Here is a 25839-nt window from a genome sequence, read left to right as displayed (position 1 = left end):
TTATTTTTGCAGCATCCTATAAATGACACAGAAGAACGTACAAATAAAAGGTTAGTGGTTCGTATATACAATTCATTGCATTGAGCTTACTGAAACATCAAAAGTATATTAACGAGTACTGTGTTTACTTGTTTAGCCTTAGCCAGTGGTAGATTTATCCAGTCTGTCAAGCCTTGGGATCGATCAATAACTAAAATTAAATTAAACGTTTAAATACAATATCTTTCGACTGTAACGAAGCGAACAAGGCAGGGGCAACTTTCAGACACAACTGGAATGCGATAAATGCATAAAAAAATAACACTAAGCAACATTAGTAAAGCATGACGATATGCTTGTTAAAAAATTTCTGCCGTTTTTTTATGGTTTTTATGGACTTCAAAAGATATAAAAGAGGAGGCGAATATAGCGTGAATAAACCCTAAAGTTTTTTAACCATAGTTTCGTTTTTAGAACTATACCCGAAATATCTAAAACGTCCGAAAAGCTTTACAAAATATTCCCTTTAAAGGAAAATAAAAACACTGATTGATTTCAAGAGTAGCGTCGTTAATAGCGGCCAGCAATGCCATAAAGAAGTCGACGCGTTGGATAAAACTTAACTTTACCGGGAATGGAGATCACTAGGAAATAAGCCCAACGTGGCTCGTACTCGAGCACTCTCTTGGCGGTCAATCAGCGACGGACAGATGGTCAACCTTTTGTATGCGCCAGGGCGTTAATTTAAGTGGCCAGAGGGGAACTTTTAATTTCAGGGCGCGAGGGCGAGGTTGAATTGGTGGGGGAGATTAGAGGACGGTGGCTGTCCGCTCCCTCGCTGTCAAAGTCCTGCTCTTCACACGGAAGCCCGGAATCGCACGAAATCGCTTTGCCGCCGGAGGAGGCGTTACGGCTTCGCTGCTCTTCGGATAGTCGCGATGGCGACATCCCGCGATCCCGATTCACTCCAGGAACCCCTGGTCGCCTTGACAACCTGGAATCTGGATTCTCAGGATCCTCATGGTAGTAGTTCGGCTTGGGAGCGAGAGTCGGTCGTACCCTTCCTCCAGGTGAAGACGGCTCTTCCGACTCGCCTTCTCCTTTGTAAACAGCGAGCGGCATCCTTCCGTCGCCTCGCATGCCACTGTTTGGACGAGCTTGCTTAACGATCAGCTGCTGTTCCTCGCTCATTTCCATCGTGCCATCGTTGCTGTAGTTCCTCCCGCTGCCATCCACCTGATCCTGGGATCTGTGAGAGCCCAGGGCCGGACGCGAAGTTCTTCCCTGCTGGAGGTAGCCGTATGGAGGTGGATCGACTTCTTCCGGATGGGACGCAAGCTGTGGAACGCGAACTGGAGGATGTTGGTTGTACTCGGATGAGGCAGCACTCTCGCTACTTCTGCTGTGCGTTCCGCTGTGGTGTGAGCCAGGGTGGAAATGATGCTGCTGGGGATGATAGACTCTCATGTCCTGGTGTGGAGGAGGCGGCAGGTTGTGAGGAGCGTAGCCACCCGGATGCTGCTGCTGGTAAACATTGGCGTTGTGAGAGGATGGAGCAGAGGAGTTGGTGGTCGCGCCAGGAGAGTGGTAGAGCCGGGACGCTGGACTCGTGTGGGGAGCTCCTGGGGGCGAGGGATGCAAGAATCCCGCATTGGGCGAAACGTTGTATTGGGGGTGAAGCCGATGCATGTCGTCGTGGACTGGGGGATGATCGATCCTGGTAACCAATAGGGTGTTAATAGAATACGAAATGAATGAATGAAAAGTTGCATTAAAACTTGGTGTTCATTTCAACAAAGAAATGTTAATAGCTGTAATTCCCTGAATAAACATTAATATTTTCTCTTTAGATGACAACTAGCATCAATAAAAAAGTCGCAGTAAAACTTGGGTGTTGATTTTACCAAAGAAATATTAATAGTTGTAATTCCCGAAGTAAACATTATTATATTTTATCTTAAGATCACAGAACACATCCTTACATGGTGCCCTGGTGAGCTGGATATTGTTGTGGTCCTTGCTGCAAGGAGTTTAGCTGACGGTGGATCCCCTGTGCAAGTTGTGACGTCATGCGAGTGGTATTGGTTCCCTCCCAAGCAACCAATTTCGCGTGGATATCCTGGATGGAATAAATGCACATTATGAGGATATTGTCTTGCATATTTCAAGTATTTTTGCTAATGGAGTCGGGCTCAGTTCCAAATAAACATTTTCGAAATTCATAACAACAGAAACATACAGAATTAAGTTGTATATATTTCCTTGTGTCTGAAAATATACAAGCCCACAAGGATATTTTGTAGTGTCGGATTTTTTTGTACCATCAGTAACTACTAGCACATTACACTTCAACAGTCATTGCCAACCTTAAACTGCGGCCTGTTGCTGGTTGCACTGCTCCAGCATTCGTGCATCAGGGAATAAATCTTCGCCGGGCATTGATCGGGGCAAGTCAGCAGTTGTCTGCGGCTAATCATGTCAAGAACCTGAAAAGTTCGACGCAACAAATTAGATTAATTTTAAATACAGCGAGAGAATGGATTCAACTTTCAGTCCGTTTCTGATCAAAACCGCTCCATTGTTAGTTTACATAAGCTATATACTGGGAATGCAATATTTTATCTTTTGTAAGAATTAACTCATCTTTAGTATACACCCACTTCGCGGTTTCATTTGTGTGCCACACATCAGTATTTCTAACAAAATATATCTACAAATATGTCAATGACTTAATGGCGTACCTCGTGGTTGCTGTATCCACAGTAAGGCTGCAAGCCGTAGCTGAAGGTTTCCCACAAGAGAACGCCAAAGGACCACACCGCACTTTTATCGGAAAACTTCCAGTTTTGAAGCGACTCGGGCGCCATCCATCTGAAAGCGGAAATTCAAATACTTGTAAACACACCTAATCTTTTAAATTTACCGACTACATTCAGTTTAAGGAGCCATGCGAATTCTCCTCTTTTATGATAGGCATAAAAAAGAATCGTGCATATTAAGCACAGATTGATCCATTTGTCAACAATTACGTCTAAGTAAGTACGCTGTATTAAAAAAGTGGTCGTTTTGTCGACCAATTAGAACTACGCATTACTGTGAATTGTTGGTTGCAGTTTGCAATTATATTAAGTTCAAATGATTTATATGGACTACGTTTACCATGACCTTACACCATATGTCCAATATAACAAACCTAATGGGCAGCATTTGTCCTCCCTGTGGCGATCTGTAGTAGCACGAGAGGTAGGAATCTCTCACCACCCCTAAGTTGCTGATTTTCAGCTCCATGTTTCCGGTCACCAGGATATTTCGCGTGGCCAGGTCACGGTGGATAAAATTGTGACTGGACAGGTATTCCATACCGGCCGCTATCTGTGATAAGACGCAACGACAATACATTCAATTAAAAGATTCAATACACATGTTTCATTTTCGTTTAACATATGACGAGGGAGTACGGATTTTTTTGTTAAAATAAGCTTTAATTTCCGCCCTGACAATAAAAAATGTTTCTTTATCCTAATGAAGCTAAGTTGTTTACAGACTTTAAGTAGTTAATTTGACCTGAAGAAACACGATTGTGCGGAAGCTTGTCAGGATTTTAATACAATTTGTCGTTAAGCACTGTCACCTGATTTCCAGATTGTAAGACGAATATGGCTTTAAAAACAAAAATTGAGTAGATATTGAAGATTAATTAAAAGCGTAACGAACTCAGGGCTAGTCAGCAAGACGCGCTTAACAAGTTTCTTGATTGTAAGAAAGCAACTCTACCTGTATTGCCATCCGTATAAAGTCTGAGTGGTCGATGTTGGTGGACGCGTGGCTACTCGCACTACTCGGTGGCTTGGCGAAATCGGCCTGGGGCGAGTGCAGCACCAGGTACTCGTGCAAGTCGACGCTACTCGTGTACTCGAATATCATGCAGCGAAGTGAAGGCTGCACCACGACCGCCTGTAAAGATAAAAATTGTTTAGGTGTAAAACAACAACGTTGCTGTTAATATAAAGCCCCTTACCATCGTTTCTTTTTTTGAGAAAATCTACCTATAAAACGTCGTATAGGCCTATACTCTCTATTGCGGCATTTTTAAGCTATATATAAGGTTAAATAAAGCTTGCCTTCAGTGAAGATACATTCGGGTGCTGCAGCTCAGAAAAAGTCTCCATCTCGCGTTGAAACTCTTGTACTTGATTGGGAGGCGCTCCAACGTTTAAGGTCTTAACCGCAACCTGTACGAGAAATATCGTATAATTTAGTATCTCGCCAATTGAAATGGAGAAGCCGCGATTTCGTAACAAATTAACCTTAACGAGTAACGAGTAGCGTCAATCAAGATGAAACACTATTTGGGCTTGTACAGTTCAAGAATTGTACAGTTCATGCATTTAACGAAAGTTATAGCACTTACAGGGTCACTGGGGCAGTAATGCAGGTTGCTGAGCACCTGCGCTTTGAAGACCTTCCCGAACTTTCCATCGCCTAGTTCGCCGATCACGTGAACAACGTTTGAACTCAGCTCGGGAACTTTGGTCTGCGAAAGTAGAAAACCAATGTGTGAAATTTAGCTCTTTAAGTGAACCAGCGATAAGCGACAGTTTCGTATTCTGTAAAATCTTTTAAGGAACCTATCCCTTTTCGCTCAAAGTATAATACAAAATGTTGAAAGTAATTTATCACACACTGATGTAAGTACACGAACTTTAGATTTATAAGGATAAGATAAATGGCATAAAGTTGACACAACTCTTCCCATGTTTACGATTTTAATGTTTTTGATGTTAGGTAGACAAATATCGATTTCTAGTAAAACGGCGCGAAGCATGCTGTTCGAAATTTCGACAAAGTTGTATTGACCTTCTTCACGGAAAGCTGCTTGCTTTCCATGGGAGATCCTTTGGTATGTTGCTCTCCTTTCTTCTTCTTGCGACACGCGACGCAGAACACCACCACGAGACATCCGAGAAGAAGTGGGACGCTAACAGCCGGGATGAGGATCATAATAAGATCAGGCGTGTCGTCTTTGTGGAAATCTGGGATACAAAAGTACAGGTTTTAACAGGCTTGTCTTAATTTGAAAGAAAATAGAGACGTCGACTTTATCTAAGCAGGGCGTCGTATATTAATGGAATTTCACATTGCAAACTGTAAGTGATTCATCACCACAAGGAATTGAATGTTGACCGATTTGCATTTAAAGGTTTTCAAAGCAACGTGTCTGATCCTCAGTAAAGACAATCCTTTTTGATAACTTATTTTAAATAATTTAATAAATCAGGTGACACTTTTCAGGACAACACAAATTGTATAACAATCTTGACAAGCTTTCGCAAGACAGTACTTCATCAGGTCAAACTAGGAATAAATTTTTCTAATTTGTAGCATTCCTACTTTGACCTAATGAAGCACGGTTGTGTGAAAGCTAGTCAAGATTGCAATAGAGTTTAGTGTTAAAAAGGGCTATCTGGTTTCAAGATTCAGTAAAGACAGTATATTTTATCGCGGCATTAAAGGTCGCAATTTTGCAAATTCCAAAAATGAAAGTCTTTCGCGGCGAAGTATTGTCGAAACGAAATGCGCTGGTGACATCCGTTTCAATAATTCGGGTCGCAAGTGCAACTTCAGGCGTCCACCCGACAATTTGCCGATCGAAGTTTAAAGGACAACGACTCGTAATTCGTGTAATCAGGCGAAATTACACATATCGGTGCCCTGCAGGTGTGGGCATGTAATTTTCTGTCGAAGTATTCGGGTAATTTTCGATTTTGTGAGTAGGCAAAATAGAAAGACCGCCGTGCATAGCACAGTTTGATATGAGAAAACTAAATTTGCCTTTTAACAAAAACCTAACAGTTGACGTTAAAACTTATGTTTTCTTTGTTTATCAGAAGTGGTTCATCAAACGTATTTTGAAAATAGCAAAGCCCTAAAAAGTATAGGTAGTACTTTGTAGTATATAGTGGTAGCCACACCTATACATTGGCTCTTCACGCGTCAACTTGATTTACTTACTGCAAATGGGAACTTGGCACGATTCTGCGGTTGTGTGTTCTCGGTCCACGTAGCACCACGGTTCATCACGTGACCCACCAGGGTTCCTGCAGAAGTTGTGACCGCCGGAAAGTTCTGGATGCTACAGCAATTATATATAGCTGGCATTAGGTGGACTGTTTTATTTTACACGTTTATTGTGTGATATAGTTCCTGTACCACAAGTTTGCTATTGTTTCGACAAAAAGTGGCATTAGTTTTTACCCATGCTAGTTGCTGTTATTATACCTTTGACAAACAAATAACACATATTTTCTTACAAATAATTGTGAAACAATAGTAAACGTATATAGACTTAACAGACAAAAATAGCTTTAAACGGCCAAAGGTTGCTCGTCAAACGGAGATACTCTATAACCATAGCGCATTGAGATTCATGGATCTTTAAAACGAATATCAAGTTACGGTAACGTTTGCACAACGTTTGTGTCTTTGTAGCCTTTAACATATCTTCTGGGATGTCTAAAAATACCAGATTTTAACCAGTCAGTTCGAAAACTTTGGGCACGGTTAGACTTACCGCAAGCAGCATTTTCTGTGGCCAGGGCGCGCAGATTTCGCTTCCGGCAGTCACGCTCAGCGTTCCCCGGTAATCGACGCCGGTTTTGTTGTAGCACTTGTGCTTGCCGTTCACCACGCTGGGGAGGCCGATCTTGGTGCAGTTCGAGCGCAAGCTAGTGGTTGGCGGAAGCTTGGAGCAGTCGGCCGTATTCTTGATTTGCTGTAATTAAAATGGCATTTTTTGTGAAAAAAAATAAAACAGTTATTTCTAGTTTTGGTGCGGGCGATACCCAAAGTTTGCAGTATCAATGTTTTGGCGTAATGCAATAAAGGTTGTTTGTAAATTTTACTTTAATCGTTTTAAATACTTGAAATATTCCTTCATTAAACCACGTCTGTACTGTAAATAGATTTAAACACTTTAAGCGGGTTCTTAAACTGGGCCACAGACCCCTTGGGAGTTCGTGAATTAGTTTTAGTAGGTCCATAATGGCCTACTTGAAATATTAGTGTATATTTAAGATGTAATTATTTTTTTGAAACAGTTTGATTAAAAATAAAACGATTTTGCACTGAATTTATTTAGACTCCACTTCCACTTTCACGTTTTTAGAATACATCAGCAAATTTATGAAATCTATTTTTTGCCTAAGGTCCATGCAAGGCAAAAAAAAATTTAGGGGTCCGCAGTAAAATGAGTTTAAGAACCCCTGCTCTAAGTAAACAGATAATCATCCATTAGATGGCTGCTTCAAACAGACATTTTTTCATTTTTTATTCATAAGGCGAAAATTGTAATAAACGGTTGCTTCAAAAGTTCACTATATCCAGAAGCTAAAAGACGAATCAAGGCCCGGCAGAATCGCTACTCAAGCCGAACCCGACTCAAAAATGTGCCCTCGCCTTGCCGGCATAATTCTGACGAAAACCTGGCCGGAAACTTACGGCAATGACTGAGAAGGGCGAGTCATCGTGGTCCTGTGGGTAGAAGGCGTTGCCGCACACGTCGTACTTGAGTAGCTCGCAGTCCTCGCGGCATAGGCGCAGTGGAGTAGCCGGTTTGAGCGGTCGATCGAAGCGGTCGTGGACGCACGGTGGGAAGAGGAAGTAGCAGAAGGCCTCCTTGGCGTAGATCTGGCACTTCTGCGGGATCCGTGGCTGATTGGCTGCGGGAACAGTGTTAGTTATTATCATTTTGTTATCGTCCTGTGTCCGAGTTCTTAGACGGGCGAGCGCTGGTGGGCACCACGTTAAGTGTGTATGAAAATAGGGGTGAATAATAAGCACTGCAAAACCACGGTTTCTAAGATAAATTTGCTCTGAAAACGGGCGGAAAAGTACAACTTTTTTAAAGAGCTTGTTCCTTGCTAAATATGTATATGAAAACGCTTTAACACCAAACATCTACCAAAACAAAAAGAAAAAAAATTGGTAGTTTGGGCGAAAGTTATATACTCGGACCAAATTATTCATAAAACGATACATAAAGGTCTTAGTCAATCAGAAATAACTAAAAAATGATTAACAAATCTTTAATTAAATACTTAAGTCATAATACAAATGTTTTTAAACACGTACTTAGATAGTGAGATAATTAACGTTTTATTTCGATACCGATTTTTTTAAGTAGAACGATTCGATTCGATAACAAATGACGAAATTCAGAGATTTCTATATCAATTTAATTCACATCGGCATCGATACTATCACTTGGCATCGGGTATCGTCTACGATCGGACATTACATACATCCATACATGTAATGGCTAAAGTTCAAATACATTGAAAGTCAATCCATACATTCTTAAAGGAATAGTGGCGCAGCATCGACTCACCTATAGCGGTGAGCGCTTGCGTGATCATGTCCTCCAGGGTCTGCTGCACTTGGAAAGTATCAACGTAGACGGTGCCGCGCGAAAAGAACTCCTTGCAAGCAAATCCTGAGTACTTCTCGCACTTGCCTTGGTACATTGAGCTAAAGGAAAACAAATATGTTCAAAACGTTACCTCAAAACCTATTTTAGAAGCCAATCATAAAAAAACAAGAGGTTGGAACTACTCGCCTTTACTGTAACCTCATATTTTTTAACGTCCTTCGGCTTAAACACACATTGGAAAACAACAGTGTTGTAAACAAGTCATTTTGAAATAACTTTAGTCCCAGTCAAGTCATTGTTAAAATATCTTAAGTCTAAGTCAAGTCCTTGTCACAAAAAATACACAATAAGCTATTAAAATTCGGTAAACTTGTCTGATTATGAGCAAAACGTGTGTGTAAATAAATACCAAAAAACGAAAAATATCAAAAACGCAATATACGGCAAACAAATGGTTCTATGTGTAAAAATTAGGATAAATACCCAAATTTTACGAAAAAATGCCAACCCAAGTCATTTTTCTATAGTACTTAAGTCAAGTCAAATCAATACATTGTCTTAAGTGCACTTAAGGTAGCCAAAATATATGTTGTTTCATGTTGGAACCACATCACCCAGCCTAAAAAACTATTTGACCCCTGAAAGTTGATAAACCCTAATGAATATAAACAAGTTGTACATTGTTTGTAAGGACGAACGTTTGTACAGAGAGGGAATTTACATTTAAACTCAACGTGTACTTTTGTGTCCGGTGAAATTTACCTCGTACGTCTCTTCCATCAAACTTTTCGACAAACGGTTTACACTGGGTCGGTTTAGCCGACAACAAACTTTTCGAATGAGTTTTCGCCACAGTACCCCATCACTGCTAGTTTGGCAAACATCGCCGAACGCAATACTCTCATTAAATTCGCAATAAGGCAGGCCGGGTTCGGAGCTCAGGGCGTCAAAGAGGGCGATAGGCATCTGCGATCAGTCAGAATTAACGTTACCATAACAACGGACATCAGATAAGCAGCGCTGGACGGACGCAAATTCGCGCAGATAAAACTTGGGTAATTCCTTCGCGCCTCTAACGAAACCCTAAGGTCGTTTACCTGTGCACATTTCCCGACAGGTGGATATACAGTTACATATCGGCTGCCTTTAGGGTTGAAGAAGATTGCTCAAAGTGCCCTAATGCGTTTGAATCATAAAAATGGCTGTGTAGGAAATCGTGATCATAAGAGAGATACGCATAAAATCAAAACACACTTACTGAATAATTTTCGGGCCTTGTCCTTCTGGAAGTTTGTCTGAAAAAAAAAAGAACAGCATGTGTCAGTTATCTTAAAACACAAACCAACCATTAAATTTACTAGACTAAATCACGATTGTGCGGATAATTTGCCTTGAACTAATTTCGTGTTTAACAAAGGACACAGCCGAATAGCAGATCAGCAAACGATAAAGCTAAAAAACAAACACAGGCCGAGATATATCTCGCTGGTAATCTATTTGACCGGAAGGATTCGGTAGCCCAGCCAGAGAAAACGATACAAAACGCAGCGAACCTGATGCCTCTGGGCAGCGAGATTTGGCACCACGATAAGTGGCGATCCGTCGTCACCCGACAGACAGCCGAGCGCCAAGGTTAAGTTGAGCACACGACAGAACAAAGCGGGTCACCTGTAAGAAGCTCGGGTTGTCGGTAATCTAATACCAAGCGCTAATATTTAAGGCGAAGGGCCAGTTTACTAGATTTTTTTTAAAAGCATCAGACACCTTTGGCCTTCCTTCAATTCCTCGGGTATTTTGCTTAAACGTTTAAGAATTTTTTTACTCTGTTTTATACCGCACGGCTAAAAATAATAGACAGAACCCGACTCGGCGTTTGGAATGGTCATAGAACCTGCACTGATGCCTCTATTTCGGGGGATTTTAAGACTACGGGCGATGACATACGCTTTCAAGAGATGCGTAACGAAACCTATACACGAAAAACTATAGCAAACCACAAGCGATTAGCTATTGTATCCGAAAAAAATACTCAAACCAAAAAGTTGTTTTAGTGAAAAAGGACCAGTCAGGCGTTATGAGGCGCAAAATTACGACCAAACAACTGTAGATTGCAGGAATATTGAATTGCTTAGTAATCAAAATATATAACCTAACGTAATTTAACCGCAAGGCAATGAAATAGCCCCAGTCAAAAGGGCACAGGGTCGTCACGAAAAAAACAACGTGTCGACGATAAAACTCTATCCGTCAAAACTAATCCTCTACTGTTGCGAAAGCAGTTATCGACGCCCAATCACGCATTTGATCGATCGTGCTTAAACGTAAGCATTTAGTCGACTTCAGTCCAAAGCGACGACCCGACCAATTAGGAAACGCCTTTCAGAAACATCGACATAAGCGAAAATTATTCGAACCTTAATCTTTCGTTCAGGCGAATTTGATTACATTGGTTACATTATTATAAAGACTAGAAGCATTATCAATCTACATATCTTTGTTTCAAACCATAAACTGCGTTTATATTGTAAGTGAAATATCAGCAATGCAAAAAAAGAGGGTTTTAGCAAAACACTGTCTATGTCAGGGCGGATAATAATCGCTTCTAAAGCTCCAAATTCGTGGAAAGGCGGAGCGGGGAATTTATCATGTAAGCAAATAAACAGGGAATGGGACCCTGTCCGTTCAAGTGTAACGTTGCGTCCGCATTTGTAATTTGTCTGCAGGAAATAGAGTCTCTGAATACAGTCGCTGCCTAATCGCCCGAGAAGACGAAATTGATTTTCATGGCGATTTTTTCTGAACCTCGGGTTAAAGTAAAGGTGATACTCCACTGGAGGAATAAATAGGACTGATAACATCGCTGTTTTTGCAAGCGTTTGTGAACTCCATTGAATTTGTCACACAAGCCATAGAAGGTTATATGCCTACTGCCAGGGCACGGTATATCGCTTACGCGGGTAGGAACTGGTTATTTTAAAAATTGCGTTGGGGTACGCAGGCCCTGACTGTATTTAAAAGCGCTTGAAGGGCGCACTGGTGTTGACTTTGGTAGCAATTTTCCATGGGCCTTTCTGTTGACATGTTGTTTTAAGGCTTAAGGTCAATGTAGGCAAAAACGCCAACAAAGTCGCAACAAACACTTCCGGGTAAACTGCGCCAAAAAAATTGCGGGAATCTGCCCTTCCAGGGCTACCGATTTGTTATTGAAGGCTCAAGAAATAATTTAGGCTTAACTAAAAAAAAGTGAATAGCGAAAGTCTATCTAAAGGAGAATAGCAAAATATTCGCCTTGAAAATTTTAATTGGGCATATGTACGTTTTAGTTCAGCAAAATTAATGTCAAACTTTATTTGAAATTGCTAAATGATCAACCTGTTTACTTCTGTTGTACCTATCCTATGGATCATAATTGTTTCCATACGTTGTAAAGGCAGCTACTAAATAAAAAAAAACTTCAGTCCCCTTTACAGGACAGGAGTTTCTGATTAGGCTACACTAAACTTTGCGCAATCTTTCCACTAATACGAGTTATTGATTAAAAGCACAGCATTCACCTTGCCAGTTACACGAAGAATTAAGCGGGCATTTAAAAATTGCCTATTAGGACGTTGTCGCTTTTGTGAATTGCTTAATTTTTAATTAGCCCAAAACTCCGGTCGATAATCTTCAACCACAATAAGTTACCCCATCCCTCGGGTATAACTTACGGAAGGTGACGAGCAGGAAGGCCTCCGTTTTGACGCGACGCAAACCGTTGGAGGCCTCGCACTGGTAAAGTCCCGAATCCGAGGTGTACACGTCACTGATGACGAGTCTAGAACCCCAGGTGCGGTTGCGCATCTTGATACGTTCGTCGTCCCGTAGCGCTACTCTGTTCTTGTACCTGCAAACAAATAAATGAATTAGAATTTTAATTTAGGAACTTCAGCTATGGTTTGCAATCTAACTCAGCATTTTAAACCTTACAAACATTTTGTTTAGTATCATGTAAACCAATGGTCGGCAACCGCCGGTCCGCGAGGAGTTCATTACCGGTCCGTAGCAGGGTTGCCAGATTAAAATTTTTATTTAAACCCAAACCGTACGTAAAATGCGGAAAAAAACAGAAATAAGTCAAAAATAATTAAATGTAGTCTTCTATTCAGAACACATTAACTTTTGTTTAAACATACTCCATTGATTGGTATGATAAAAAATCTCTATTAGTATTAAGCACTCGTGAGGTTCAAAACAAACCAGTGTTCTGTGGCCCTATGAGTTGCATTGCAAAATCATTCATTATTTTGATGTTAAGGCAGGAAAGTTTTTGAAACAAACGTATGCATTTTAATTGGTTCATTGAAAAAAATGTTTTAATACATTACCTTTACTGAACATAAGTTGTTTTTTAAGGCCGGTCTGCGGAAAAATTTTAGTTTCAAACCGGTCCGCAGGGCCAAAAAGGTTGCCGACCCCTGATGTAAACTAAAAAAGTAACTAAGTTTTCAGTGCTACATCAACTTTTTTCCTACCAACTAGGAAAACGTACGTTTGCATCAGTTTTGCTCGTTTTAGCACATCTTTGGAATGCAATACAAAGAATCAGACGTACCCAAAAGTAATACAAATTGGCAAACATTTTCGACCTGTTTTTTTTTTATAATAGAATATCTCGACATATAACAATTAACGACGCAATATGTAGGTTCAACAACTGATCCTATATTTCTCAGAAATGACAATAAGCGTAAGTCAATAAGAAGCTGATTTTTCTACAGAGCTGTACTTGCGTACGTCAATAGCGGATCAGCTAATATATCTTCTGGTAATTCGTCAATTTAAACCTCAGTTGGCACGACGGGGCGGTTCCTAAAATCCTTCCCGAATCACCAAAACAGCACTAACGAGAAAGAGGCATTATTCGCGGATTTGCTTGTTGTTTTAGGCAGGTTAAGCACCGGAGTTATGGGCTACGCTTGGGTAGAGTCGTAACACATCCATACAACAGAACACAAGAAATATCAATCGGCAGAATATGTTGCAACAAAAAGTCGACGCTTTGTCGATTGATTAAACCAAGTAAGCATCCAGGTAAGAAGGGAGTCTTACCATGTGTAGACCATGTTACTGGAGCCGATTCCCTTCACTCTGCATCGAAGAGTTGCGCGATCTCCCGAAGTCAACGTTTGATTCTCCATCGGCTCGGCCTTGAGATTCACGTTTTCGTCGTCTAAAAGGAAGTTAACACAAGTCGTAATACATGGCAACATATCTATCTAAGTTCATTTGCTGACCGCTTAAAACGTTGCACACCACTTCTTGCGTCATTTGTCACTTTTATACAGTTTAAAAACAAGGCATTGGATAAAGGGTGTTCGCCTGAGCAAAGGGTGTTCGCCTGAGTGTTTACTCTGCCCAAATCCAGCCGTATGTTTGTGTGTGGTTTCAAATTTTAGGATTAGGGTTATCGGATCCCGTTCAGCGATTCCCCGCGTTCCCCGCTGCGATTAAAGCTCAAAAGACTTGGCGATTTGCGGGAACTTTAAACGCGCACGTTTGCGAAGTTTTATACGGCGAGATTTATTTCGAAAACAGCCTCAGTTTTCGGAAAACCGTGTCCTGTGTGGACTTGCGTTGGTGGCCGAACTGTGCGACAGACTCGTTCATGCCCTCATGCACGCAACGTGGGTAAACTATCGGGTTTCAAGCGATCCTAAACTGTTGCCAAGAGGCGTGTCACTATCACAGCAGAAAAAGCGCTCTTGGCCTGTGGGAGTTCGGAAAAAGGATTTTTCTTGTGTGCTTGGATTGTAAGCTAATAGCTATAGGATAAACGAGAGACATCGAGTGACATGTGAAAAAGACGGCAGCTTTTATCGCCTAAATTCAGAGACCCTCAAGGAAAGGCAAATGTAATCTTCTTTTTTGATCAATGGTCTTGGTCATAATATATGCATATATGTCCAGGATTTTAGTTTTGCTCATATAGGGGCACAGAAGTCGATTGCATACGCTCTAAAATCAAGATACGCAAAACTTAAGCAGGTGTTGGTTAGTTATCTTTTTAAGAGCTAGTATAGAATATTTCACCCGGCGTGGAAAATGCAAAGCGTTTTGCGTTGCGAGATTGATGCATCCCTCTTGAGAGTCAAGGCGGCGTAATCTCGAATCAGCCCACACTAAACGCCCACTTGAGCTCCAGGGGGGTAATTGTTAGCGTTCGACGTGCAAATCGCTTAAAACGCAAGTTGACGAAAATTTATGCAAGGCGGCCAAGAACGAGGCAGGACCCAACCGATCACTGTCAAACGTGTGGTCTTTCGAGCTACGTCAACAGCTTAATGCAGCTCTCTGCAAGCGAAGTAGATCTTACTAAACCCTTCTTATCTTAAGAGGGTGTCCGTTGCAAGACACACTCGGCAATCCACAGGGAAACGGTTGTAGTAATTTAATAAAAATGTTGGCCGCTTCACGACTGTTTAGTGAACAAAAGATCAATTTTCTTTTAAAAGCCAAACAAAAATTCCAAATTAACACAAAAAAGCATCAATTTTGTTTTCAAAAAATTAAACCCATTAGTATCAATTCATTCTCAGTCGGATAAAATACAACCAAAAATAATGCAAATGTTAATATGTTCGTTCAGATCTCCATTTTATACATTTTGAAGCGGAAGCCGGGCATCTTAGCAGTATTGCATGACCCATAGTTTGCGCTACTGGGGCGTGAAAAACAGTTACTCAGCAGTTAGGAAGCGGAATAAAGCTCCTTAAGAGTAGTGTTTTCATTTCTAAGTGTTTCCGAAATGATTTGGAGATGGCGTTGCTATTCACGGCACAGTTAATTACGACACCAACACCTAATTGGGAAAGGTGGAACCGAAATAACGATCCATGTTTAACTCGGGCCTGGTAATTAGCCAAGGTCAACACAATTAGGCCAGTAGCGATTCCGTAACGCGCGTGAGAGCAAATATATAATGAGGTGCAGCAGTGGACCAAAAAATGATGTCGAAGTGTATTTATAGAAAAAAATCGCAAAATGTAGCATTTATAGAAAAGTTTTGCAAAATATAGCTATAAATCCCAACGTTCTATACCCAAAATACATGCAACCATATTGAATAAATTAAAGCAGGCAAATAAATCAATCAATGTTTGTACGCAGACTAAAGCTTAAATGTTGATTTCATCGTCAACTTGTAACGCTTTGTTGTGCTTTATAGTGTAATCCACTCAGTGTTTAAGATAAACTGGTCTAATGCGATTACCTTAACCTTGTAATATCGCAACGAGCCTGTGGGAGCATAGCGGCAATAAACTTGCGCTAATCCTCAGTGATCAATATCTCTTCAAGCAGGCAATAAAACCCGGATGCGTACATTGTACATTCCCGGCTCGACTAGTGCAATACACAATAAAAAAGCGCCCGGAATTAACGCGGAAATCCCAAAGTCGCGTGACCTTTGCGCTGAACTCTGTTAGCCCTTAGTCGGCCGGCGGGAACTCGATTACTTTACTTTGGCAGGCGAGGTCGGCGGCGGTTCAACGCTTTGAGAGAGTGGCAACTTAAAAATCGCTCGCCGACACGGAACGGGCGTCGGACTGCGAGGGTCAGCAGGCGACAGATGGCGATTCGATTGTCCATACGCGTCGCGGTCACTTTTGGCCCGTTTTCGCGATTAGAAGACGACGGTTTAAATAGGTCGGACCGATGATTTTTTTCGCTGTGGTTGGCAGAAAAAAAGAACGCAGGATAATTAGGTTGTTGCGAGGAAATTGCACTTCAAGAGCACAGAATTATTGACGTCACAAAAAAATAAGGCGTGGCTTGGATTACTATCCACTGACAGTACCGCCACTTTGGGTTAGGCTTCAATAAGTTTCCGTTTCTTTCAGTTATATAATCCTCAAATTGGCGTTGTCCGCCCCTAAGTTTATTCAACAGTGCCCGATTGCCTGTATTGCAACCATATGGTTGTAATCGATGTGGTGTTAGTAAACGCAGGTTCCATAATGGCCTGTGGGACAACGCTCAGCTCCTTTGTAATCTGATTCTAATGTACTTTAATCGATTAATCGCTTTCAGCGAGCTGTATTTTAATATGCACGAAATTGGTTCGACTGTTCTAGAGCCGAGAGCCCGAGACTAGAAACGAACCGCGCTCTGGTGTGGATTAGCCTCTACGAGCAAATGGACTGTCTTTCTTGGCTGCACATTGTGCGCCAATTAAAAAACAAAAATAAACCAACGAACACAAGAGTAAACTTACCTGATTCTGTTAGCGCCGCTGTAAGGATGTCGTCCAATCTACAGAGGAAACAAAACAATGTATCCTTTTAAATTTCATAGATTTAAAGGTTTTTAAACCCGCTAAATATATAAATTTTTTTATGACTTTTTATTTTTACCGAGAATTTGTGTTTTTACATTTTTGCTAGTATTAATATTTAAAAGTAATATAGATCCATATGCGAAACCCTAACGAAAAGAGCGTGTATGTGTGTAAACACCCAGTAGAATGTATTTACCCTTCGAAATCGTCGCCTCCTGACGGGTTGCTTTGTGACGTAAGGTCTCGGATCTGTCTGACGTCACGGATGTTGTTGTTTATTGTGTTATCGCAGATTCCTGTAAATTGAAAAAAAAATTGTATATCCAATGAGGTAAAAAGCTGACTAAAAATCTTGTAAAATATCCACATGTTAACCAAAAAAAATCTCTTTAGTCAATGTGGTTTATTTTTGCACAAAAACAAACGTGTGAACGGGAGAGTTGCGGAAACGAAGATTAACTTGACAAACAAGTGGCTGTGTAACCGTACGTGTTAAATAAACCACACACTTTGTTCACATTTGAGAAATCTCTATTGAAATGCACGTATAGCGTCGTTACGATCTAGCGATTTATCCTCTACGCCAGGTGACTCTCGTTAACTGCGCTGATCGATACGTGCCCGAAGCCCGTTGCTCCGGATTAGGATGTTTGGCGAAGGATTAAGGTGGGAGAAGTCTCAAAGAACGTGCGGTGGAATGTGGTTCGAGTTTATAATCGCATGAGAACATGTCGCAATGACGAATTGGAATAACGGACGTTTTGTGACGCGGTAGCATGGGGCAGAAAGTTGTTGAGAGCCAATGTAGAGGGGTCGCCAAACGTGAAATATTGAGAACCACGGTCCTATAAGCTTACAAATTCAAACCAATTAATACTGTAACAATTAATATAGTGAAAGCAGTTAATTTAGGTCACTCTAAAGAAAAAGAAAACGTGCGATGGAATGTGGTTGTCGTTTATAATCCTATGAGAACATGTCGCAATGACGAATCGCTCTATAACGGACTACGTGTGACGAGGTAGCTCAAAACAGCCGTTTATCCATATTTTTGGTTTGTGCCTTGTGGCATGTGGATTTGGTTTAAAATGTAAGCTGAAAATGCTCATTGAAAAAATTCTTCATTAGCTTAAAAAACGTTTTAAGTGGACCATCAATTTATTACCACATGAAACGTAACGATTGTCTATTGCCAGTCAAGTTTTTCCACTTATATTGCTTTAGCCAAGTTTTCGCCAATTTAATTTAACGAGCACTTTTCGTCTTCGCTTCGACATTTGAGAACCTATTAAACGAAGTATCAACAACGGCTACTCGAATTTATCGAGGCTTAAGCCGTTCGGCTCGGAATCGAAGCCCGAAATACGGCCTCGAATGTTTAGTCAATTCGAGGGTCAAGGGCTCAACGTTGCAAAACAACAGCAAACAAAGCAGACACTCTCACGCAAAATGAATTCCCACGGCCGTTAAGTCTGCCGCGCATGCAGTGGCCATGAAAATTAGGTCTTGGTGCAAAAACTGGCATAACATATCGTAACGCAATTATAATAATATTCGACCTTGTAACTAAGAAGAACAACTTATGATACTCAAAATAGTACGTACAGAACGTTTCACATCCAGAACCCCCTAGTTTTACTTTTCTTAGAAGCAACAAACGCGCAAGTTACAAAAAAACTACTTTTAAATGCAAAAAAGTGAAATACATTATTCGTGGGCCGGAGTTGCGAAACAAAAGCAGTAGCAAAAGGTTAAGGAGTACGGGGGCGGCATCGATTTCGATCCAGCGGCCGCGAATAAAATCTCGCGTCTTATTCGGTTTCGACTCGATCGGCCGTGATTAGATTACGGTTTCCTTCCATTCGAGCGGACAACCTAAGCTCGGGACCCCGATGACGCGTCCGGGGAATCGGCTGCTTGGCAAACACCGCGATGCAGTTGGCGCAAAGGCTGCGGTAACGCTCCCTCCAGCACAAAGCGAGGCCAAACACGGCCGGCGTATATGGAAGGCTGCAGCAAATACGCGCCGAAATCGCGAGTGAATGACGCCCGTGTTTGGCCGTCTTTGTTCGCGAAACGAAAATGTTTGTGTGGAGCAAGCGCCTTCGTTGAGCTGCGGTCGCAGAAAATAGCGTTTGCGTCGAAGACCCTTTCTCCACTGGGCAATACGCGCGTCATCACCACACCCCGCCCCCCTAACACCGGCGGAGCCGCTGGAAGAAACACAGACACATAAGCGGGTCCAAAGAGGGGGTAAGCTCGTATTTCACTCATGGAACCGGCCGCTCGACAATAGGTGATGGATGAATTCCAGCAAAACGCCAGAAACGCGCTATTAAGATGATTGCTCGGGCTTTTTTAACGCGTTGGCATATCGATGATTTATAGGAGTCTATCAAAGGCAGTTTGCCGCAGGAAAAAAGTTTAAAAAATTATTTGTTTTCGGCTAAATTTTAAAAACTTTGTGACTACATTTTTTAAAGATGTTTGTACAAAACCGTAAACGAACATAACGACTTACAGCGTTCTTTAAACGAATGTGCTGCTTTGGACACAAAGGGGAATTTTCATACTAGAAGAGTGTTCCACTTTTAAAGCTACGCTTTTTTTTCCGCCGTACATTTAACATTGACAATAATGTCGCCCTTGTATGCAAACAGAAACGGGCTTGGAACAGCGAACTCTCAAGTACACTGACGTTCGTCATTGTACGAATGTACAATCGCGCCGGCTCGCCGGTTTGTATTGGAATCAGAGTTGCGGTGGAGGGGCCACCCGCTAGTTTCCGCCTTGACCCATTAACATCGCCTCAGTATCAACACCGACCGGGTTTGGCTCTGTTTGGCCTCCCTAAACACCAGTCGTGGTGGCAACATTGCGACACCGTAAAGGGAAATGCGTAAAATACACCCAGTGAAAAAGTTACACAATTATAACCTATTACCGTTTAAAAATATAATACAAATAAGGCGTTTTCTTCATAAAAGTGCACAAAAAACTAATTTGAGGAGCGTGCCATTAACAAAAATGAAACTGAAACTATATTGATCGTTTACATAATTGACTGACGTAATATAATATTAGCCTGTATTGGGCACAACAGAAGCAATTTCAGTTGATTTTCGTGCTGAAAAAAAAAACTGTTTATCTTCACCGACCATATATAGAGCGTCTATTAGCATTGAGAGGAGCTAGGCAGGACAGAAAACGTTACTGCCATTTATGTCGTGAAAGAGTACACGCAGCGCCCGCAAGAAAATGACAATCAGCGCAGAAAAAGCACTCTCTCAAAACACAACACTGCAATAAAGCCCGACCGGATTGACATCTATAAACAACGGGCGGACCCTCCCAGTCTGCCTAAAAACCACACACGGAGGTTTTTTACACAAGTTATGCTCCAAACCGACAGAACAACTCCCTTGGACGAAAATCCGACTGACAGACTGTATGTGTTAGCCTAGATCGGGACCAGATGTGTAAATCACTTTTATGTGATGAAATTTTGGGAGTTGCGGTTGCCAATTTACTTCCTACAGAAGTGATAAAACGCCAGAAGGTTGACTTGTCAATAAACTGTCACATTTACGATTTAATTGCCACGAATTAGATTGTTTAAGTGGGATCCTCCTTTAAATCCAGGGCAATAATTGGGTGAACTGTTGAAAGATTTCTTTCTGTAAATTGAAACAGTTTCTGAGTTTGGTGAACTGTTTTTCGCGTCTATTAAACTGTTAATTCCTTTTTAACAGGAGAAAAATTGTTAAGTTCTAAACTCTAAAATATAGTTTGGTGACGTCTTTCTCAGCATTGGTCAATCAAATCCAATGTTGAAACTACTATAAGTTGCCAGGTATGCGTGGTGGAAATGTAACGTTGTTGTCCCATATGCGTGTATATTTCGGCGGTCAATAATAAGTTGCCGCATCAGACTAGACAGAAGGCATAATTGTCCTCTGTTGCTCAATTTACATCGACTCCTAACGAATGCTGCATTGGACTCGACAACAGATGTGCCTGTGGTCATCCGGAATAAATTGAAGTTTTATAGCTGGCGCACGATCACACTTTACAACATTTTAATGGCGTATTATGAATAATGTATTACACTCTTTATCAGACTTTTGGGGATCACGAAGTCCAGTGTTAAACGAAGTGCAAAGTTGGTAACCGGAATTAGGCCACCAAAAGTTATACTGTCGTATACCCAACCTTTAAAAAAAACAGTGGGTCCTTTTACTTATGGTCAGCTTAAGAATCTCGGGAAAAAACTTCTTTTTTGGCGCATATTTAAAAAAGTGTTACAAATTGTTTCGCTGGACCAATCCGTTAAACGCATTAACATTGGGTACATTTTTTCAGCGGTTTAAATTAACATTTAGGCAGAGAGAGGATACAGCCTTTTAGATAGTCATGGATGTTACGAATTCTTGCACCAAGCACCTTAAATGCGCTTAGCTAAGTCAAGCGCAAATACAATTAGTCGACGCAGCCAAGCTGGAAATTATCAAATTGCTCGCTCGCCCGACTTGAGGCAAGGCCGGTAAAGGCTTAACAACAGGCTTAGTCGAGCCCAGCACTTTGATATTACAGGTTGCTGCGACAGACAAGGCAGACTAAAGAGCCCCGGGCAGTTCGAGTATGTTTTCCACTGCTATCACTTGAATCGCTGTGGTTTTGATGCTGTTTCGAGGTTTTTGCCACTCGGAGCGATTAAGCTCCAGTGCAGTTGCTGGCACCAAGTGCAAATACAACTTACTTGGTCGAAGCAGACAGCGCAATAAAAGTTGTTTGTATATCTGGCAAATCCTATAAGTCGCTTTATCCCAATAAGAGCTGAGAACGCTCAAACCTGACGCACAATACCGTTCGGGCTTAATCCAATAAAACAACTTCACTCTGGACATTTAGTCGTATAACTTTCACGAATGTCAAACTAGACGAGATGATGGTTAACGAGTTTTGGATATTATACCAATAAAACAAAGAAACTAAACATTGACTACAAAAAGGGGATTTTTTCCAGGGCATAATAAATCATCAGACATCGCTAGCATGTTTAAAACGGGTGACAGCAGAGCGGCGAACATCATTTCTAATTTCTTATTTCAACGGTATATTGCTGACACAATCTTATTGAACGTTAACGAATATTGGCAACTGAGCGCGGCAACCATCACAAGTTATGACACTTAATCCGTTCACATACATTGCGGAACTAATCCGAATAGTGTTGTGTCTGCGGGTAATTAACTCCGCATTCTTGTAGCGGCGGTCCTGCTTCCATGGCGATCGCAAAACACTCCTCTATGTTTTCCGCGGTGTCACAGCAACCCCCCGCCAAAAAAACGGGTCAAACGATTCGATATAAGCTAGCACCTGTCGTGTGAAGCTCTAGCAGCAGATGCACGGGTCGCGCCGTTCGCGGTTGCAACGGTTCACCTGCGCCCGAAAGCAGGTTTGTGCCGTTCGCCGCAGCCGAGTGAAAATCGCGAGCAAAACAAGGATTCGGCGAGAAGGGCGCCGGTCGTCACTTTGCAAAGAAAACAAACGCGGATTTTGCGGCGCTGGTAATTCGAAAAAATTAAAAATAACCTGTCAATTTGCTTAAAACGTATTGAGAAATGCGCGAGCAGAGGCGAGCCTGGTTTTCCGAATTCAGGCAAGTTTCTGATCGTTTACGCAAAAAACGCACAAGCTAAAAAGAGTTCTATTATTTTGTGTCATTAATATAGTTTAAAAACATCACCACAGCCGTTGAACCGATGATGGTAACAGTAGCCTACGACATAGGCGAGTCCATCCTAGACACGTAACTTTTCAGCAAAATCAATTGGCGCCTAAAGCATCGGCCAGCAGCATTCACTTCGCCCCTATACCCACCAACACATACCCACGGTTTAAAATCCCCTCTCCCCCGCCTTAGACCAGCACCTATACAAGAAAAGAAAAGGTCCCTCGCGGTTTCACGACCCCACTTAATGTCCTCGGCTACGATCGAGGGGCGATAGGGCGGTAATCCAATCCGACGATGCGCGTATCAGGCATCCGAGGCAAGCTGCCCGCGCGTCTTGTATTAAGCGACATCGCGACGCCGCCGAATTCTGTGCGGCAAGCCAAGCGAAAAAACGAGACGCGGTCATCATTTTAGAGCCACCCCTCCTACCACCCCCTCATTCCGACGTTGCATTAAAAACAGGTAAACATCCGCGCCTCGCACACTTGCGAAAACAGGTCAGGAACGCTTGGTTTTGAATAAGCGGCGGTGTGTTTCTAAAACAGAAGTCTTGACGTCGCGATATATACAAGCTATTCTTGTTTGTTAACAACGGTCATGGGAATAGTATAGTGCGTGCTTGTTAGGCATGTGTTACAAAAAGGGCACAGCAAACTACAAGAAAACACTGAATATCTGTAAGGAAATTGTACGCGACACCTAGTTATCCATGCATGATAAAACCAGCATTAAACTTTAATCCAAGTCGCAAAACAAGCGATTCCTCAATTTTATGAACGCGGGCGTAAATCTCGCCGCGTTTATCCGCATATAGGGCCTGGAAAGGCGATTTTGCGTTCGCCTAATTAGGGGCCGAAAATCTAAGGGGGGTTCAAGCGAGTCGCCCCATACGTGCTGTCGCGGCGATCGGCTTAACCCACATCAACGCGGCTCAGGGACTGGGGGGTTGAGGAGCTGGGAGATAATCCCGATTCGACCCTTTCTTCACACGCGTGGCGAAAACATCCCCGGGGGTGGAAAACTCGCTTAACGCACGATCAGTGTCACCCGGGGAAGGTTGTTTAGGGTCGGGTCCGAAGTAGTGGGCCATGGGTCGCGGAGGAGCGTTGACCCTGGCAAACTGCAAACTATTTATAGCAGTGGACGGAGAGTAGAATGGAATTATTATGTGACAGGTTAAGTTGCGCGAAAAAACGAGTTTTTTGCGGCATTTTTGGCAATAAAACCAACTGCAAGCTCAAGATTAAGGTCTGGCGAAGATAAACTAAACTATGTTTAAGCGATATAAATGTTTTGGTTACAATTCAATCATCACACGAATGTAAAACCTTTTCTAGTTTAGGGCAATGTTTCTCAACCCTTTTTTTGCGACTACCCGAGCCTAAGTATTTTAACAAAGCTTTGGCGATCCAACTTCCTCTTTTTGTTTTAAATTTTTCTTAGCTTAAGTACACAAAACACAAAAAAGATATTTGCATCGATAGGTTCACAATTGTTTCATATGAGCCATGCTTCGAATTTCCACAATTTTCTAAAATTTTGCAGAAAGCTTAACTATATGCGAACAACTACAGTCGTTCGCGTTGACCCAACCAAATCAAACAGAGGCTAAATTTTAGGTCGCGACCCATCAGTTGAAAACCACTTCTTCCCGGGACAACTCACACACCACACCCACGCTACACACAAACTCAGAACCAGCTGTTTGGCGCTGGCAAAAGCGATCGGTGGAAAGACATATGCAAGCCACTTCAGGTAGCAAGGTGCACTGAGAAAAGGTCAAACTTCAAAACGCTGCTAACGAGCTGCAGGCCGCACTTGCGCAACACGACACCCACTTGGTCGACCGTGGTACCACGAAATTCGACAGGGGTGATCTTGATTGAACGGGAAAATGGATGCTGGTTGCTGGGGCATGTGGCAATACAGCAGGTCGTTGGGGTTTGCTGTTGTTTTTTAAACCAAACGATAAAATCCGTTGATTAACGTACCGGAGTGGTACGGACAGCGCTTTCCAAACTATAAGTTACGCTGTATCATCAACGTGAAGACAAATGAGCAGCGCAAAGTCGCAAAGTTAATATTATGGCAAGTACAATTGTAATCTGAAATAAGTAATGTATAAATGGAAAGGCTTTTTGGTATTGTCAGCTATTGCCTTTTATGTTTAAAAGCCAGTGTTGAAAACGCGACTACTAACTAGCGTTTAAGAAATTTTCGCAAACTTAGTGAATAGGTCCGGTGATTACGACATTACTAAAAAAAGCTCTCCTTTGTTTTCCTTTTCCCCCAAACATTCCCCAAATTGCCATAAACTAATGTGCTTTTTATAGATTAGAAGCACACCGGCATGAGGTTTTTCTCGTGTTTTTTATTCCAAACGATAAAATTCGTTGATTAACGTACCGGAGTGGTCCGGACGAAGGTTTTCAAACTATTTGCTGCATCACCAAGTAAATTGATCATCGCCAAGTCACAAAGTTAACATTATGGTAAATATAATCGTAATTTTAAAATATGTAGTCGTAAAAAACTGAATGTGTAAATCACAAGGCTTTTCCAATGTGAGTCATATCGTTTCATGTTCAAAAGTCAATGCTGGAGACCCAACTACAAACGCTAAGCGTTTTATAAATCGCCGCGGAGCGCCAATCTTGGTGAATAGGTCCCATAACTACACCATTCCTAAAAAACACTCTCCTTAAATTTCCCAAATTGCTATAAACAGTTTACGCGCCATTGCCGTTTCTAATTGCCAGACTCGCAGTTTACTCCTGCTGGCAACATTATTGTCACCCGACAATCAACCGCGGGCTCGCCAGCCATCCAGCTTCGACACTTTCTAATTCCAGTCTCGAGGTAATGGAGCGGCGCGCGATAGACAATTACCGCACAAAGGATGGAGGCAGCACACGCACACAAACAAACAGCACATATTCACCTTTCGGCGCGGCGCTGATACAGCAAACAATGAGCAGCAGCGCCAGGGCATTATTCCGGCGCCGTTGGCGCTCACTAGTTGGTCGCATCGCGGCGTTGCTCCGCGGCAGCAGGTCGGAAACAATGGCGGTCGCGGCGCGGTCTTTTGTCTTTGGCGAGAAGATCAATTATCGCGTGGAAATCGCGCGCGTAAATCCAATTTGGGTCGGCTGCTGTTCTTGGTGGGAAGGGCGTCTCCTCGGCAATTGGCAACTTTCTTGACAGCTTTTATGCAACTCCTAGAAACTGTGTGCGCCGACCTGGGTCGCGAAGATAAATAAACAACAACGGGATTAGCCTCAATTTTGGAAATATTTCTAAGCCGTCAGTCGACTGATTGGCTGACAGCTGACAGCGTGCACGAAAATAAACACGTGATTTACAAATATTCAAATACAAACT

General features: G+C 42.1%; 1 protein-coding gene across 1 annotated transcript; it reads right to left on the bottom strand.

Moving 5' to 3' along the window:
- Positions 1-25691, bottom strand: LOC146163624 (inactive tyrosine-protein kinase transmembrane receptor ROR1-like). Its single transcript, XM_083381218.1, is given in 20 exon segments — positions 1-792; positions 795-1696; positions 1962-2098; positions 2346-2465; positions 2721-2850; positions 3173-3351; positions 3754-3933; positions 4101-4211; positions 4391-4513; positions 4837-5012; positions 5992-6112; positions 6551-6751; positions 7477-7697; positions 8366-8505; positions 9666-9702; positions 12115-12290; positions 13496-13616; positions 16659-16696; positions 16918-17017; positions 25400-25691. Coding segments are annotated over 20 exon segments (3342 nt in total). The 5' UTR covers positions 25488-25691; the 3' UTR covers positions 1-751.
- Positions 25692-25839: the final 148 nt, after the last annotated feature.

Source organism: Ascidiella aspersa, chromosome 2, assembly GCF_963924565.1.
Source record: "Ascidiella aspersa chromosome 2, kaAscAspe10.2, whole genome shotgun sequence".
Classification (NCBI taxonomy): Eukaryota; Metazoa; Chordata; class Ascidiacea; order Phlebobranchia; family Ascidiidae; genus Ascidiella; species Ascidiella aspersa.
The sequence above is the reverse complement of the archived record's forward strand: the minus strand, read 5'-3'. Positions and strand labels throughout refer to the sequence as shown.